Here is an 18,917-nt window from a genome sequence, read left to right on the forward strand (position 1 = left end):
GGGGTCTCACTATGTTGCCCAGGATGGTCTCAACAGCTCCTCCCACCCCAACTTCACAAAGTGCTGGGATTATAGGCATGAGCCACCATGCCCAGCAGAAAATCTTAAGATGTGTTCAGAAACTGAAAAATAATTTAGTTTGGATGGAATGTGGCTTGTGCTTGGAATGTTGCAAAATGAGTCTAGAAAGGGAGGTTGAAGCCAGATCATAAAGGCCTATGCACACCATGATGAGGAATTTGTATGGCATTTGGTGGGCAATTGGGAACACTAGCAAGTCTTTGAGCAGAGGCATAACCTGATGAAATTGTTAAGCACAACTTAGTGATGTGGACTAAGATGGATTAAGAAGGGAGAATAGGAGGGAGGGAGGCCATGAGGCCATTTAATTTAAATAATTTAACACAATGACTACCACACTAGAAAAAAATTTTTTTTCCTTGGGCCCACTGTGTTTTATCATGAAAATAGAATAAAACTTCAAAAACAAAATGATCCTTCCTAATTTAATGAAAAATTTATTTTTTATTGTTTTCTGTGAGTTATATGCAATTAAATTGTCAATATTAATTGTAACAATAAGAACATCAACAAGTAAGATTTTCATTAACCAACTGCAGGGTTTTGCCCAGGGGGCCACCCATCACATAACATGTATGCTACAGTATGGTAGTGTGAGCTGCCTGCACACCAGGTGGCTCCCAAAGTAAAGAGAAGTATGAGTTACATATGCTTCACGAGGCCCTGGGCTCAAAACTAGAATGAGTTAAATACAATTCACATGGCAGTCTATGTGTTCAATTTAAATAATTTTATTTAAATGATCAAGGCGTGAGGTAATAAGGATGTAAATGTTGATAATGGCAATAGAAACTTAAAAGGCAAATGTGAGAGATATTTGGAAGGAGAATTATGATTATGTTAACCTAACAGGAAAGCTAGGAGGAGACACCTGCTTTTTTCTTCTCAATGTCTTTTGCCTCCACACTAGATCATAAACTGGAAAGGCTGGGAGACACTTTTCAACTTTCCGCAGTGGTATTTAACACTAGTCAAAGAGACCTCACGCTGGTATGGTTTCATAGTAAATAGGTAACAAAGAGGTAGCTCTGGTATTGAAGTGAATGGACTCACACAGGTAGCTGGTGCTTGTACAAGCAGTGTGGGGTCAGCACCACAGGCTGAGAGTAAGCACTACCAAAGGTAAGTTAAATTTCTTCCACCTTTTTCCTTTTAAAGACTAACTGCCTCTTCTTTCTACTCTGCCCCCTTGCTCATTCAACGCTCACTCATGCAGGCTGAACCTTCAGTGCTCTGAAGTTTTCTCTCCACCAGACTCCCATCCACATTATTCATCTCTGTGCACAGTTCCACCCTCACGGACCCCATCTGATAAACAAGCATCACCGAGAGAATGGCTGAATATGCTCCCCTTCTCTCAGTAGTATTTACATTTAGAAAATTGGGGCCTTGACTATCGTAATCCAAATGTCTTAACAAGAAAATTAATCATGTGACAAGCTAGAGCTGGGGGAGGTGGAGCGTAATGGGGTAGGGGATATTGTTAAGTACTCATTCTGATGGTGAAGCCTGGCTCTGGCCTCCCCTTATTCCTGCAGTCTCACTGGGGTATCTATGATGGACCTCCTTTCAAAGGAGGTAAAGTACGTTTGGGAAAGTCTCTGGAGTACCTCTGCAAAGGAGAGACAGAATGACTATCCGAAACATTTCCTCTGGACTAGCTAGTCCTTTTACCATTGCTTGATCCCACCTGCCTTTTATTGTTTCTCCTCTGCTTCCTATTTTTTACTGTTGGTATATTTTTATGTGTTAATTGTTCAACGTCTTTTGAAGAGTACCTTGAACTCGTTGGAGAGTATGTGCTACATAAAAATAATAAAGCAATGAATAAATAAAATGTCTCCTTTTATAAGAGTATAAGTTATACTATTTCTGATAGTATGATGTCTACCCCTCACTATCCTAGCCTGAAAAGGCAAGTAGGTGTATTCTGAGGGACATCAGAGAGACAATCTTGCTCTAAAATACTTCCACTATACCTGAAATTCTACAATTTTATGATACATATTTTCAAAATTTAAGCCTTGAAGTTTTTCCCCCCAAGAATCCCTTATTAAAATGCAAATGCCAAGGGGGGTGGGTAGTAGATGGGTCATGATTTAACCTTAGTTCCCTTTACATTACCCCACCACTCCTACCAAATGCATTTTTCACATTCCAAATTTTCCTGAGCCTTTGTTTATGCTGTTCTTCCAGAGGTAATGCTAACGGTAACATAAATTACAAATATAACATTACCTTATATTTTCACAAGTCTCTCATTTGATGTCCAAATCCAAGCCTACTCAATATTTTTTAAAACAATTTATTTTTTCCAATGTAAGAAGAACAACAAGTTTATTAGAGAAAATTTGAAAAAGGCAGGAAGATAGGAAGAAGAAAAAAACATCAACCATAGTCCTACCACCTAAAGAACACTCCTTAAAACAGTGTGGTCATGCTCATTCTTTAAACCTCAATTTAGGTCCTATTTCTGGTGTGATGCCTTCCTTGAAATTCCCCTGATCCAAGATCTCCTCTGTCATGTTTGTACCACTCTTTGTACATATCAGACATTTCCGTGTATAGTTAACTTGGTACATGTTCTATATTTCCAACTAGATTGCTAGATCTTTGAAGGCTGAAACCATTGAATTACACTTCTTGGCTTATCCCAAAACACCTGGTACATTGGACCCAGTATTTGCTGACTGATTTAACCTAAATGAATACAAACCATTTCAGAAAGGATATGAAATAGGCCAAGTATCTAGGTCATGAAAATTATAGCTTTTGGGTCACCTAGCTTGGTGACTATTGCTTTTCTGTTCCTAGACTCTTGAAAGCCTATTTAACTGGCCTCTTTCTCCATACCAAAACTGAGTAAGAAACAGACTGATTAAGAGCCAGGATTTACATGAAGAATCTCTATATAAGGCATAAAGGTGAGAGAGAGAGAGGGAGGTGTGGGGGGGGGGTCGGAGAAGAGAAGAGAAGAGAAGAGAAGAGAAGAGAAGAGAAGAGAAGAGAAGAGAAGAGAAGAGAAGAGAAGAGAAGAGAAGAGAAGAGAAGAGAAGAGAAGAGAAGAGAAGAGAAGAGAAGAGAAGAGAAGAGGAGGGTAGAGGAGGGTAGAGAAGAGAAGGTACAGAAGAGTCTATAGAGTCTGGTGCTCAGTCCAGAATGTGATTTGCCTCCAGCACTGTGTACAGGATCCCATCCACTTGTTCTGAGTCATACCCGATCTCTCGAAGCTCCAAGTGAGGGAGGACAGAAGTAAGGAGATAGCTGACGTGGATACGCAGCCGCGTAAGCTGTGCCAAAGCCCTGTATGATGGAGTGAGGGGGCAGGAGAAGAGATGACATGAAGTCATTAGCCAACAGAATAAAATGAAGCCCCTTCATATTGGGCCTATATCTCTCAACAATTATGTTTCCATTAGCTGGAAAGAAAGAAGAAAGCACAATGCCACCAAGCACAGGGAGACTGTCTGTAGCTTTCTAAGAAGTAATTACTCAGTCCTTGGTGGCCTATGAATTAAGGCTTCCTCCCTTGTCTAACAGTAACATAAATTACAAATATAACATTACCTTATATTTTCACAAGTCTCTCATTTGATATCCAAATCCAAGCCTACTCGATATTTTTTTAAAACAATTTATTTTTTCCAATGTAAGAAGAACAAGAAGTTTATTAGAGAAAATAATAGTAACTAGTAACTGGGGGTCCTAAGGGATGATTCCCATTAGCACTCACAAGCTGATAACTAAACCCTAGTAATTAACCTTTCTAGGTCATCTCCCTCTGGGGTCCGATAGGAGACCTGAGCCTTCTGCAGCATTTCCAGGTGTGTCTCTGTCTCCTTCAGTTTCTCTTTTAATTCTTGCTTTTCCTCTTTGGTTCTTTCTAGCTCAGCTTTCAGAATCTGGAATTCAGCTTGGCGATAACCCATGTGTTTCTTGCTCCAATATAAGCCTTCCGTCTCCTGTGTACTGTAGGTCACCAATTCATGTTGGACTTTCTTGAATTCAGAATGCCAGTGATTCCTCTCCTGTTCTAACTCCTCCACCTGCAGGCCAAGAAACAGAAATTCAATGACCCCACACACTACTGACAGCTAAAGAGACTGCCAAAAACTCTTCTTAATATAATCACCCTGTGATTCCACTATACATACTCCTTTACTTATGGACCTTTTGAATCCCGAAATATGGGAAAGAAGCCTATTATGGTTCATCCCATCTGAAATACACCACAGAATAGTTCAATGAACTGTTTAAAGGCCTCACAACATGAAATCATTAGAGCCCCAATGTCCCAGTCCCTTGGTTACAATGATCTCTTATCCCCAGTAAGGTATTGCCTTAACCTTTTGCTGCAACAAATTCCTTTCGGCCAAAACACGTTCCAATTTTTCTGTAGTTCTCTTCAATTCTTCCAGCTCTCTCTGGTTCTCCACCTTCGATGTATTACGACCTCCACTCTCCTCATAGCCTCTTCCTTTCTCTCCAATGGCTGCAGCAGGGACTGCAGCAGAGGCCACAGAAGAATAAGGCCCTGGGTTCCAGGACTCAACTGCTTTTCGCCTCTCAGCAAGATCCTCTCTGTTAAAAGGGATAAGCTGAATGGGAGCTCCTGAATCTTTAACACCTTTGGCAACACCGACAATAGCTACAAAAGGTCCCTTGTTCACTTCTTCTTTGTTTATGTTTGTGCTACCTCTGTTAGATTCTTCTGCTACTAATCTTGGCATCTGATCTTCTAATTCTTCAGGAAGCAAGGACCCTTGGTGTTGGTCTTGGGCCCCTGGATACAGAACTGGAACATCCCTACTCTGACCTGTACTCTTGTTTGCTTCTGGGTATTCTGGGAAAAGGTACGGTGGTGTACTTCTCTCAGAACTGGATTTATCATGGCTGTTCTCCCCTTCTGGGTAGGCAACAGCTGCCTCTACCCTCTTGTAAGGACCAGGCATGGAATAATTTAAAGGAGGTATTATCAGCTCATTCTGCAGCCTTCTTCGTTTCTCCGCAGGTTCCTCGCCTAGGAGCCATTTGTACTTACTGCAAGAAGAGGAAATTAAATTGTAAGCTATCACAATACAGGCTAATTACATTCTTAGCCTATGGAACCCCTCCTAAAATTTCCCATATTAAAATTGCCTCTAGATGTTACCCACAGATCATTTCAGGTTAGGAATAAAACTTTACCCCCAAGCCTCAACCCCTTTGCTCATGCAATTGGCTGAGTTAGCAACTGATGTTAAGGGAGAGGTGAAGTTGATAGGTGTGTAGGGGGCCAGCATCTGGATATAGCAGGACTAGGTTTACCTTGATAAGAATTCTAAAAATAAGATTCAAATCAACCCGAGTTAGATGTTTCCTAAATGTGCAAGTAAAGGAAGACAAACAACACACACACAAAATCCCCTAATTTAAGAATGAGATTAAAAGGTCATAAAAAGTCTAGTGGAGTATGCAGAGAATAGAGCCAGCTTGTTAATTTTACAGCGTCACAAAAATTTTCCAGTATCAAGGACTTAAATACACACTTTTTATATTGCAGCACAGCACCATACAATTCCTTTGCCAGCCTGCTGGATTGTGGCTATTGCCCATTATTCACTTGTAAAAGTTAATTAAAACACAGGGCCCTAGTCAGAAACAAAGAAAGTAAATTGGCCAATTTAAGTCATTTCCCTTTGTGACCAAAGAACTCCCAGGGCTCAGGCACAAGCCGGCACTCTCTCTGTTCTTCAGGATAGCCCAGGGTGATGGCCTCAAATCACCTTCCATTTTTGGCTGCTATATGCACTAATGGTTGAAGGAACTAACAAAATAACTGTCACCAGAGAAATCCATAGGCAATTTTATATTACACAGTAGGATGGGAACCCTATTTTAACCTTATAACTAACTATTCTGCCCTCTCTCTGGATAACAAAGAAATTTCAAGGTAAAAATCAACTTTCAAACTTTCAATGAGAAAGAGTCAGGCATATTAGTAGCCCCCTCATAGTACCTCAAGCTGTCCGTATTTCTCTGCAATTTCTGAGAAGACAAATCAAACCTTAACTTCTTATAATGCCCCATGTGTCCTTCAGAAATACAACTGGTCTGAACAACGTGTTGTGTTGGCCTCAGGAGAAAAGCAAAAGGACTTAGGGGCTAGGTAAGAACAAATATATTCATCTTTAAACGTGTATAAGGGCACTATAGATAGTCCATTTAGCTGTGGTACCAAGGAAGATAGTAAAACAATAAGTTGGCAGTTATGAAAGAAAGGGATATAATACTAGATATCAACAACAAAGTTTTATGAAAGGCAATTAAAGTCATATTATTTGCCTTCTCTTCATTTTCCCACCTCTGAGGGTTCTGTCCTTAACTATCTTCTCTTCCGGCCCTGTATTTCTTCTCTTTGGTAATCTCATACAAACTTTTGGCTACAACCTCTGGACAACAATTCCCACTTTCTCCCAAGCCCTGACTTCCAGTACTAAATTTCTAACTGCCTGTCAACACATTTCTTCCTGGAGGTCCACTGGTATCTCAAACTCGGTATGTATAGAGCCAATCTTTCAATTTGCCCTTCAAATACGCTCCCTCTCCTGTTTCCTATATGTGTTACAACACCAGCAAACTGTTAGTAATTTTTATACAGTTTTATATAGTAATTTTATATGTTATCAATAGTCAAATTTAAGCTCTCATTATCTCTCCTGGACTATTGCAATGGCTTCCTCCACTCTCTGTCTCCCCTTCTCTCACCTCCAGATCACTCACTGCCAAGTTAATTTTCCTAAAAGCATTGCTCTGATTATGGTACTCTTTGATTTGAAATGTATTGCTCTCCAAAAATAAAAGCTCATATGTCTTAGCTTGGCATTCAAACTTTTCCATGTGAAAACATAGGAAACATTTATTGAGCACTTACTGTGTGCCAGACAGCATGGGACATGCTTAATGCGTACTGTCTCATCTAATTCTCCCAATAACCCTGAAGTAGGTGGCATTAATATATCCACTATTTTAAGAGGATGCTCAGGAAGTGGTTAAGTAACATGTCAATATAGCTAGTAAGGGCCGGGCGCGGTGGCTCACGCTTGTAATCCTAGCACTCTGGGAGGCCGAGGCGGGCGGATTGCTCAAGGTCAGGAGTTCAAAACCAGCCTGAGCGAGACCCCATCTCTACTATAAAAAATAGAAAGAAATTAATTGGCCAACTAATATATATATATATAAATTAGCCGGGCATGGTGGCTCGTGCCTGTAGTCCCAGCAACTCGGGAGGCTGAGGCAGTAGGATTGCTTAAGCCCAGGAGTTTGAGGTTGCTGTGAGCTAGGCTGACGCCATGGCACTCACTCTAACCTAGGCAAGAAAGCGAGACTCTGTCTCAAAAAAAAAAAAAAAAATATATATATATATATATAGCTAGTAAGTAGCAGAGCTGGGACATAATTTAACCCTAGCTTTATCTCTCATTATTCCCTTCACAAACACCAAACTAGATGCCCTATGATTTCTTATGATGCTCCTTTTGACTGGAATCCCCTTCTCTTCCCTAACACTGCATGTCTAAATTCCTATAGCACTTCAGCACTCTCTTATGACATGCATCACTTTGTACCCTATGTGTGTGTGTGTGTGTCTTAAAGCGCCTTATAAAAGTATAAGGTCCTTGACAGAAGGCAGCTTAACTAACTGCTAGATGAGGATGAGGAAACAAAATGTTCACGTAAGAGACAATCAAAAAAGAAGCATTATGTGAATGAGAGAAAATAAGCAGATTTTACTTATTGGTTCTATACTTCTCCAGAGAGTCTGGCTCTTCCCTCTAACAGCCGATTCTCAGACCAGATTTGTACTCACTCATTTAGTAAAGATTAATTAGGAGTTCTCCATAATAGGAATTCTTTTTCCAACTACATAGTTTCTTCTCATTTCTTTTTGCTCTGTCATATTCCTCCACTGTCTGTCACTTTATAGGTGGATTTTGAATTTTCTTTTAGGTATTTTACATTTTCTCAAAACATACACGTATACCATGCTTCTGCTCCTTCAAAATGCTTTTTGAGAGGTTTCTATATTTGACCATATCAGTTTAGTATTTCACTAACCAAGACAGAGAATGTTGTACTCAAATTAGGATATTTCATTATTTTTTTACTCACTCATTCCACAGATGTTGTCTGCTATGTTTAAGTCATGAATAAGGACCAAAAAACATGGTCCGTTTTACAGTGCATATATACTTCATATGATACATTTTTAAACATCTTTGTTGAAATAAAATGACAAAGTGTACAATTCAGTGGTTTTAGTATCCTCACAGAGTTGTGTAACCATCACCACAATCTGTTTAGAAAATTTGCATCATCCTTAAAGAAACCTGCTACCCATTAGTAGTCACTTTCTATGCCTCCACATACCTCTCTATGCAACCACTAATCTACTTTCTGTCCCTATAGATTTGCCTATTCTAGGCATTTCATATAAATGTAATCATGGAATATGTAGTCTTCTGTATCTGCCTTCTTTCCCTTAATATAATGTTTACAAGGTTCATCCACATTGTAGCATGTTATCAGTATTTCATTCCTTTCTATAGTTGAATAATATTCCATTGTACAGATACACCACATTTTACTTACCCATTCATCAGCTGATGGACATTTAGGTTGCTTCCACTTTTTGACTACTGTGAATAATGCTGCTATAAACATTTGTATACAAGTTTTTATATGAATATATGTTTTTAGTTTTCTTGGGTATAATATTAGTAGTGGAATTACTGGATCATGCAGTAACTGTTTAATGTTTTGTGAACTGCCAGACTGTTTTCCAAAGCAGCTGTAACACTTTGCGTTTATACCAGCCATGCACGAGGGTTCCAATTTTGCCACATCCTCATTGGAACTGTTTATTGTCCATCTTTTTGATTACAGCCATCCTAGTGGGTGTAAAATAGCAGCTGTGATTTGCATTTCCTTAATGGCTAGTGATGTTGAGTATCTTTTCATGTACTTATTGGTCATTTGTTTATTTTCTATAATGATGTTTTTAGACAGATCCTTTATTTTTTCTTAAAAAATATTTTCTATTTTATTTTTTATTTTCTTTTTTTTCACACATCATCATCTTATGTTTCTAAATAGACAGATCCTTTATATATTTTTAATAGGGTTGTCTTTTTATTAGTGAGTTGTAATAGTTTCTATATATTCTAGATACTGATCCCTTATCAAATCTAATATTTTCAAAGTTATTCTCCCATCCTGTGGGTGGTCTTTTCATTTTCTTGATAGTGTCCTTTGTAGCTCTAACATTTTTAATTTTTATGCAGGCCAATTTAACTCTTTTTTTTTTTTTTTGAGATAGGGTCTTGCTCTGTTGCCCAGCTTAGAGCATAGTGGTTATCATCATAGCTTACTGCAAATTTAAACTCCTGGGCTCAAGTGATCTACCCACCTCAGCCTCCCAAAGTGCTAGGATTATAGGCATGAGCCACTAACTATGGCTGGCCCAAGATATGACCCCTTAGTGTCATATCTAAGAAACTACAGCATAATCCAAGGTCACAAAGATATACTCCCATGTTTTCTCTAAGATTTTTATAGTTCTATTTCTTACATTTAGATCTGTAAGTCATTTGGAGTTAAATTTTGTGTATAGAGTGAAGTGGGGACTCAATTTTATTTTATTGCATGTGGATATCCAGTTGTCCCGGTACCATTTACTCAAAAGACTTTTCTTGAGCCAGGCATGGGTGACTCACATCTGTAATACTAGCGACAGGAGGATGAGGTACAGGGATCAATTGAGGCCAGGAGTTCAAGACCAACCTAGGCAACATAGCGAGATCTTGTCTGAAAAAAAAAAATTTAGCTGGGTGTGGTGTTGCACACCTGCACATCTGTCATCCCAGCTATTCAGAGGGCTGGGGCGGGAGGATCCCTTGAGCCTAGGAGTTTGACACTGCAGTGAGCTATGATCATGCTACTACACTCCAGCCTAAGAGACAAAGCAAGACCCTATCACTAAAAAAAAAAAAAAAAAAAAAGAGAGAGAGAGAGAAAAAAAAGTCTGTTCTTTTCCCCATTGACTTGTTGCCTTGGCACTTTTGCAAAAAATCCAGTGACTAAAAATATACTGGTATGTTTCTTGACTGTTCCATTGATGTGTATGTTCATTCCTTATACCAATACTATACTGTCTTGATTACTGTAGGGAAGTATATAAGTCCTCCAACTTTCTTCTCCTTCAAAATTGTTTTGACTATTCTACATCCCTGATATTTTCATATAAATTTTAGGGTCAGGTTGTTGATTACTACAGAAAAGCCAACTGGTATTTTGATAGGGACTGTATCAAATCTGTAAATCAATTTAGGAGTACTGCCATTTTAACAATATTAAATCTTCTGATCCACAAAGATGAACCATCTTTCCATTTACTTAGGTCACCTATAATTTCCTTCAACAATATTTTGTAGTTTTCAGTATAAGTCTTTTTTGTACTTCTATTAAATTTATTCTGAAATATTTTATTTTTGATGCTATTATAAATGGAATTGTTTAATTGTTTTCTTAATTTTTGTTGTTCTTTTCAAGGAACCAACTTCTGGTGTTATTGATTTTCTCTATTTTTTCCCTATCTTCTTATTTTATTTCCATTCTAATCTTTATTGTTTCCTGCCTTCTGCTTGCTTTGAGTTTGCTCTGGTTTTTGTAGTTTTTTAAAGTAGGAGCTGACATCTTTCTTCAATTTTAATGTAAGCATTTATGAATACAATTTTCCCTCTGAGTACTTCTTCAGCTTCATCCCATAAGTCTTGGTATATTTTATTTTCATTCTTTCAAGATATTTTCTAATTCCCCTTGTGATGTTTTTCTTTTGCACACTTGTTATTTTGAAGTGTATCATTTAATTTCCATGTATTTGTGAATTTCCCAAATTTCCTTAGGTTGTTGATTTCTAATTTAATTCTACTGTGCTTGAATAATATCCTTGTATGATAACAACCCTTTTAAATTCATTGAGAGTTGTTTTATGGCCTAACATATGGTCTATCCTGGGGAATATTGTACGTGCACTTGAGAAGAGTATGCATCATGCTGTTGTTGGGTGAAGTTTTTTTCCATGTAAGTCAGGTCTACTTAGTGTTTTTCAAGTCTTTTATTTCCTTGTTGATCTTCTGCCAAGTTATCATATCCATTAGTAAAAATGGAGTATTTAAGTCTCATTGTTGAATTGTCTACTTCTGTCTTCAATTCTACTTGCTTTTGCTTTGTATATTTTGGGGGCTCTGTAGTTAGGCCCATATGTTAAGTTATTATATCTTCCTGATGGACTTTATCATTATGAAATATCCCTCTTTATATCTAATAACACTTTTTTGTTTAAAAGTCTATTTTTTCTAATATTAATATAACCATCCCAGCTCTCTTACGGCTGCTGTTTGCATAGTATATCTTTTTCCACCCTTTAACTTTCAACCTATTTGTATCTCTGAATCTAAAGTACGTTTCCTATAAATATTAATAGCATATCTGGATATTTAAAACAAATCCAATCTGATATCTGTCTTTTGATTGGATTGTTTAATCTAGCCACATTTTATGTTATTGATATGGTAGAATTTATATCTGTTATCTACTTTTTTAAATTTTCTACATATTTCATGTCTTTGTTTCCCTTCTTTACTGTTCCTTCATTTTATGTTATGTGGTTATTCTCTAGTATAACATTTACAAATCTAATATACTGCTGTAACTATTACTTTATGCAATGTTACATCTTTTGAGGAAGCCAAGAGAAGAAAGCAGAGCAAGTACATATTTATATAGTTTCCTGTATTAACCTTCTTATTTATCATTTTTTATTGTCTTCATTTATAACTGTGGGTCTGAGTTACTCTCTGGTATCATTTCCTTACTCCAATAGAGCTTTGCTCCCATCGACCTCCTTTGTGCTGCTATTGCCAAATAGTTTACATTTGTATATAAGGCCACTGATAAATGATATACATATATGTAATTATGCACAAATATGCATTGCTTACATAATTATTCTTTAAATCAGTTAAGAACAGAAAGAAAAAATGTGCTAATATACTGTCCTTCATAATGAATTACATAGTTACCTTTATAAGCACTCATTGCTTTTTTATGTGAATTCAGATTACTGTCCGAAATCACTTGTTTTCACCCTAAGGAACTTTCCTTAGTATTTCTTGTAAGGAAGGTCTGTTAGCAACAAATTCTGTCAGCTTTTGCTTATCTGGAAATGTGTTTATTTTACCTTCACTTCCTAAGGACAGTTTTACCGAATTTAAGATTCTTAGTTGACAGTCTTTCATTCAGTACTTTGAATATGTCATCCCACTGCCTTCTGGTTTCCATTGTTTCTGGTGAGAATGCAGCTTTTAATCGTATTGGGGTTCTCTTATACATGATAAATCATTTTCTCTTTCTGGTTTTAAGATCTCTTCGCCTTTCAATAATTTCCCTATGGTGTGTTTGGCTGTGAATCTCTCTGCATTTATCCTATTTTGAGTTTGTTGAGCTTCTTAGATGTGTAGATTAATGTTTTTCATCAATTCTGAAAAGTTTCAGCATAATTTCTTTGAATATTCTTTTTGCCTCTTTTTTTCTCTCGCTCTCCACCTTATACTCCTCTTATACATATTTTGGTGTACTTGATGGCAATCCATATTTCTGAGTCTCTGTTCATTTTTCCTCATTTTTTCCTGCTCTGTTCTTCAGATTGCATAATCTGTCATTGATCTGTCTTCAAGTTTGCTGATTCTTTCTTTTTCCAACTCTAATGTACTGTTGAGTCCCTTTGAAGAATTTATGTTGGTTATTGTACTTTTTGCCCCCAGAATTCCCATTTGGTTCTTTTTGTAATTTCTGTCCCTTTATTGATATTCTCAAGATACTGTCATCATACCTCCTTTAATTCTTCGGACATGGTCTCCTTTAGTTATTTGAACATATTTATAATGGCTGCTTTGAAATCTTTGATAAATTCAATATCTGGGTCTCTTCAAGAGTAGTTTCTATTGCCTGCTTCCCCCCACCCCCATGTATAGGTCACATTTTGCTGTTTCTTTGCATGTCTCATAACTTTTTGTTGACATCTAGACATTTTATTAGATAATATATAGATAGAGAATATAGATTATATAGTACAATATAGTATAGCAATTCTAGATACTGATTCCCCCTCCCTGGGACACTGATTTTGTTGTTTGCTTGGTTGTTTATTTAGTGACTTGGCTAAATTGACTCCATGAAGTCTACTTCCTCTGTAATGTGCAGCCTCTGATGCCCTTACTCAGATTTTTTTCTTGATTTTATTTTTTTACCTGGTAATATAGGGTTTATCCCTGGTTCAGCATAGGCCACTTACTGGTTAAAGATTGTGCTTAAGCCCCATCAGCCAGTTAGACTTTTACCCCTTACCATTAGATGCTTATGTGGCTTGGAGGCTACTATCAAATTTCAAGGAATTTGTTTCTGCCCCATATTCAGCCAGGTACTAATAGCTTGGATTTTCCCTTTCAATCACCCCTGAGAGGGCACAGCCTTGAGCATGGACATAATTTTCCACATTACCACAGATGTGTGCAGTTTTATTTTTAAGCCTGGCTTCTCAGGAGTTGCCCCTGGTGAGAGTAGCTTATTGTTCACCAAGTGTTTGGTCAGAGGTTGTGCTCACGTCCCTAGTGCCAGTGAGGCTCCCGCTTTTTGTTGCTTGATCTGTATACAGCTTGGGGACTGCTTTCAAGTCCAACTTATGTCCTGCTCCAATTGCTTCTGAGTGGGTATAGCCTTGTGTTTATGAACATCCTTCCAGATATCCACGATTGATTATAATCCCAGGAACACTCTTCCTGACTTTATTTCCCTGATTCTCTGTTACCAAACTTCTGATTGCTTGGCCATTTTGTTTGCTGCAACTTGTATCATAGACTTATGAGCACACTGTTAATTGTTTTCCACTAAGATTTCCATTATTTTTTACAATGCCCTTAAGCATGAAATTCTTCATGTTCTGTTCCACATGAAGTCAGGCCCTTCAGGTAGAGCTGTGGAGTTCTTCATTCTTAAGGACCCCTCTCTCTCTAAGCAGATCCTCTGGAACACCCTACAAGAGCTGGAGACAAGGACAGTGGCACACTTATCCCAGAGTGAAATCTCTTCCTTATGAATGGGTGCTGGTGTAGTTTATGGCTTGCTTCATCCAGCATAAACTTCTGACCTATGATCGAGTTCAGGCTGGAGCAATAGGAGCATAGTATTGCTGGCTTGCTGTTCTTGGGTGAGTACTTCTACACTATAAGTGAGTGCTGCTCTTGGGCTGTGTGGGGGAAGAGATGGCTGTGTAGGAGAAGAGTCTTCTTGGGTCTACCTGGAATAGAGCTTCTACAAAGAAGAACTGGAGTAGATGAGAAAAGCAGACACTTACTCCTCCTGGGTAAAACCATAGTTCTAGATAGGGACCTAGGGAAAGAGGGAGTCCTCATTTTCTTGACCACACCCACCTAGATTAGAACTTCCTTGAGTAGTTTTCACAGAACAGAGTTTGGAGGTGGGTAGGAGCAGGTTCGTGGTTCAAATGCCACTGACTCTCTTGTTCTTTCTGAGATTTAGTAGATTTTATTGAATGAATATTTCTCTATTTTCTGTGTGCCTCCAGGACAATTTCCAGAAGCTTTGATTTAAAAAAATTGTTTTTCAAGTTAAATGGCTATTAGTTGGTGAGAGTCCACTGTGCTCCTAATTTTTCCATTCTAGAAGTCATGTTCCCAGATCATATTTTTAAATGTTAATACTGGCTCCTGAATTAACCATATTCATTTGTAATATTATTCTTCTATTTCTACCCCTTGTTTGTTAAACATTCCTTTAAATGTATTAGAATTATATCCTCTTCCTTCACCATTACAATGTAATTCAGATTTTTTTTTTTTTGGTTATCCTTTGAAAACATGAACTAATTAGCCTTTGATATATAGCTTAACTCAAAATATCTAAATATCCAAATAAATTACAGCTACTAATTCTTGCCTTTGTCCATATGCTTTTGGTTACTTTAAATCTTATTTTGTATAAGAAAACTAGCATGTAAAGGGGATACTCATATAATAAAAGTTTGACTAAGTTCCTTCATCTTTTATCCTATTACTACCCTAGAAACAATATCTTTCATATAGTAAGCATTCACATACAGTCATGTATAGCTTAATGATGAGGATACATTCTGAGAAATGAATCATTAGGTGATTCTGTCATTTGGTGATTATCATAGTCTACTTATATAAACCTAGATGGTACAGCCTACAATATACTTAGGCTATATGGTATTTCCTATTGTTCTTAGGCTACAAACCTGTACAACATATAATTATAGCACAATGGTAAGTTATTTGTATATAAAACATAGAAAAATGTTTAGATATGTACAATAAAAATGTGGTATTGTAATCTTATGGGACTATCATTGTACATGTGGTCTGTTGTTGACTAAAACATTGTTATGTGGTCTATGACTATGTATGTGGAATGAATGAACAGAAAGGGATTATTTCCTTTAAGAGAAATAAGCTGCCTTCCCCTAAAAGGTTATGCCTGCTTATATACTGACTGAACCTGTTCTTTATTGGAGGTAATCTCCTCCCCTTCCTAGATTTGTGAGACTCACAAAGCAGTTGCCAGTAACACTTCTGGAGCCCCTGCTAACTTACCCCACTAGAACTTCCTAAAGTTTTCTTGGATAGTGTAGGCTTTATTTTATCTGAAGTTAGTAAGCCAACTACAAGACCCAAGGATCCTTATCAGCATCAGGTTTTGATAATAACAAAGTAGATCTTTATAACTCTTAATTAAACCTATTACTCCATTAACAATGTTTTATCAGAAACCCTGTATATTTTACTAAACTCTTGATCAACTCCATTTTCCCCCATAAAAAGGCAGACTCTCCTCAGTCAAACTGAACCCCTATATATGTGTAGCCTGAAATGACACAATTATCATTTACTGACCTTACATAACACATATGACATTAGCCTCAACTGTCATGTATCTTGTATCACTATCTCTTTCTCTTGAAAGAATTTTATTCTCAATAAATTAAAACTACACAAGAATGGTCAAGGTACTTTACCTGTCCTCTACAGCCAAAACCTCACTCTTGACATACAATCCACACTCCTACAATCATACCAATAAAGACTGATAAAGTATGCCACCCAATGGATGTTCTATTGTACTGCACTCATAAAATATGTTCATAAATTAGCACTTGTAATCCTCAAGTGAGGTTACCAAAAAACACTAGAGAGTTATAAAAGAAACATTGGGAAAAAAAGGAAAAGTGATGATCATAGTAGGAAAAGGATAGTAGTCTTCAAGAGTGATGACACCTGAAACTCCAGTGGTAATGATAATATATGAGCATCTCCAGATCAAGGTGGAAAGGTAACAATGCTTCAAAAACACCTAGCATTTACTGTGCACCCTTCCCAACCTGTAATGGAAGTTGAAAAAGTATGGATGGGAACTGGGTAGAATTAGGCTCAAGCTCCTGAGACTAAGATTAGACTCTATTTCTTACTCTCTTGCTACACAATTTAATCTTAGAAATTACTCCTTCAATATGGTTCAAATTCAACTATTACTTATTGAGTACCTACTATATTCCACGGCACTGTTCTAGATGATTTCATACAAATTCTCATTTAACTCTTTTAGAGCTTTATTAGTTCTGCTCCTAAAAGCTTACTTCTTGGGACTTTTGCTTATGTCCAGGGGGTCAGGGGATTTTCCAATATCCATGGGGCTTAATTGTGGAAGATCACAGAATAGGGGACTTGCACATCTCTAGAGTTGTTTATCTACATGAGAGCCCAAAAAGATCAACCTAAGAAGCAAGAAACAGGGAGAAAATAGGTAACATTGGGGAAAGGAAACAAACTAGGAGTCATTTTACTCTATTATGTATTCTATTGACTATCCTAGAATATATTAACAAGATATCCAAACTGCAAAGTATCACTGAAAAGTTCACATCCCACCATATAATAGTCACATTACTAATGAATGCAAAAGTTTCTACTTAGAAAGCAACTGTGTGCTTGTCCCATGGCTTGGCACTACCAGAGTGAGAAGCACAGTAGAGAGGAGAAAGCAAGGAGTCATAATTAGAAGTACTGGGTTCAGTCCCGTGGCAGTATAGGTACAGTCATATCTTTCAGCTCTTTAAATGCTCCTGGTATTTAAGAAAAGGAACAGCTAGGCTCCTTCTTGTTATGAAGACTCACAAAATGACATTGATGAGGTGGCTAGAAGATGAACAAGTAAAGCCCAAGACTAAATATATACTCATAATTTACTCTAGGAAATAATAAACGATAAAGCTTACCCAATGGCACAAATTTCTAATAGTTATTTTTATGTGTGGCCAACATGTGCTAGGCCTATGAGTCCCGAGACAACTTCAATATCCACAAATTTAAGAAAAAGAACAATGTTTATCTATGTAACATTATCTTATTTGTATAGTATTTTATGTTTTTCAAAGAGTTATGCCCGTTATTTCGCTTTCACAATTCTCTACAAAATGTGAACATAATACATAAAAGAGTATCAGCAAATAATCACCTCAAAAAAATATACAGACTTGACACAGCAATTGTAACATTGAAAAGTTGGGGATATATGCAACACACAATTCTATCGACCTAAAATTTTGTTTCTCCTTCTAAATATAGACATGGTACAACATACCAATTTACTCTACAGGAAAATAGACCTTGAGGCTTACAGTTGACAAGAGACTATGTTTTCTAGTCACCTGGAAAACTGAAAAACACTGGAATCCAGAGGCGTAAGTTGAAGAGGTGATCTGCTTTCTTCTCTAATGGCTGGAAGCACATTAGGGCTATCAATTTCCTCATATCCAGTTGCCATGTAATTCAATCCAGCCATATCTTGAATAGTAGGGATCTTTGGTGGATTACTGAATACCTAGAAAAGAAAGAAATAATTTATAAAAATCTCCAATTCAAACTAAATGTCAAAGGATGAGTCAATCCTTTTGATGCTAGGAAAGAATGCTTGGGCAAATAAAAAGAAACTGTTTCCTACACAAAACAAACAGCGCGCAATAATGTACACTAGAACACTGAACCCAGGCAGGTTCAGTTATCAACCTTATCAGCAGGACACCAAACAGACCTCCCCCACCTCACTTATTGGCTCCTAGAGTCATCCCACCCCCAACATAAACCCAGGCCCCCTTAATCACTGTCTAATTCTCTCTTGTGACCCAGTTTAAGGCTGACAGCTTTCACTCCTCTGACATCTGTGATAATGGTTGGGGTGGAGGGAAAAAGCATTGCAGCAAGTGTCTGTTCTGGTTTTGGAGAAATGCATGCAAGAGACTAACACATATTCATAGTACACACACACAGTCATGCAGCTGGATCTTGTGGGAGAGCCAGCTTATGAAGATGGTATGAATGATAAAGGTGAGGGGACATACAGGGGAGGTAAACTGAATGAGGAGAGGGCAGTCCTAGGAAATCTCCCAATCTCTACATCAGACTATGAAGCCAAAACATTAGGGTATGAAACCTGATTATTTATATGCCTGGGTCTTGGCAGGATATCAGAAGAAGAATTAGTATTCAATCACCTCTATCCTCACCAGTCTGACCTACCCTGATTGAGTGGGTGGAAGGTGAATCTAACATGCGACTAGCAGATCTCTCTGGGAAAGAGTGGGTCAAGAGGGAAATCATGCAGAAAGGCAAGGTTGGGTAGGGAAGACATATGGGTGCTATGGT

General features: G+C 37.6%; 1 protein-coding gene across 2 annotated transcripts in view; it reads right to left on the reverse strand.

Moving 5' to 3' along the window:
• Positions 1 to 508: 508 nt before the first annotated feature.
• MORC4 (MORC family CW-type zinc finger 4) overlaps positions 509 to 18,917 on the reverse strand; it is a 56,212-nt gene continuing 37,803 nt past the window's right edge. Inside the window, exons 14-17 of one of the 2 annotated variants that reach the window (XM_012751072.3) lie at positions 17,924 to 18,096; positions 4,428 to 5,121; positions 3,882 to 4,127; positions 509 to 3,384 (exon numbers count right to left, since the gene is read on the reverse strand). In XM_012751072.3, the coding sequence (XP_012606526.2) occupies positions 3,292 to 3,384; positions 3,882 to 4,127; positions 4,428 to 5,121; positions 17,924 to 18,096 (1,206 nt within the window). In that variant the 3' untranslated portion in view covers positions 509 to 3,291. Of the gene's footprint in view, positions 3,385 to 3,843; positions 4,128 to 4,427; positions 5,122 to 17,923; positions 18,097 to 18,917 lie in introns of both variants that reach the window. The other variant, XM_012751063.3, reaches the window with a different exon arrangement.

The sequence above is a fragment of the Microcebus murinus genome, chromosome X, assembly GCF_040939455.1.
Source record: "Microcebus murinus isolate Inina chromosome X, M.murinus_Inina_mat1.0, whole genome shotgun sequence".
NCBI lineage: Eukaryota > Metazoa > Chordata > Mammalia > Primates > Cheirogaleidae > Microcebus > Microcebus murinus.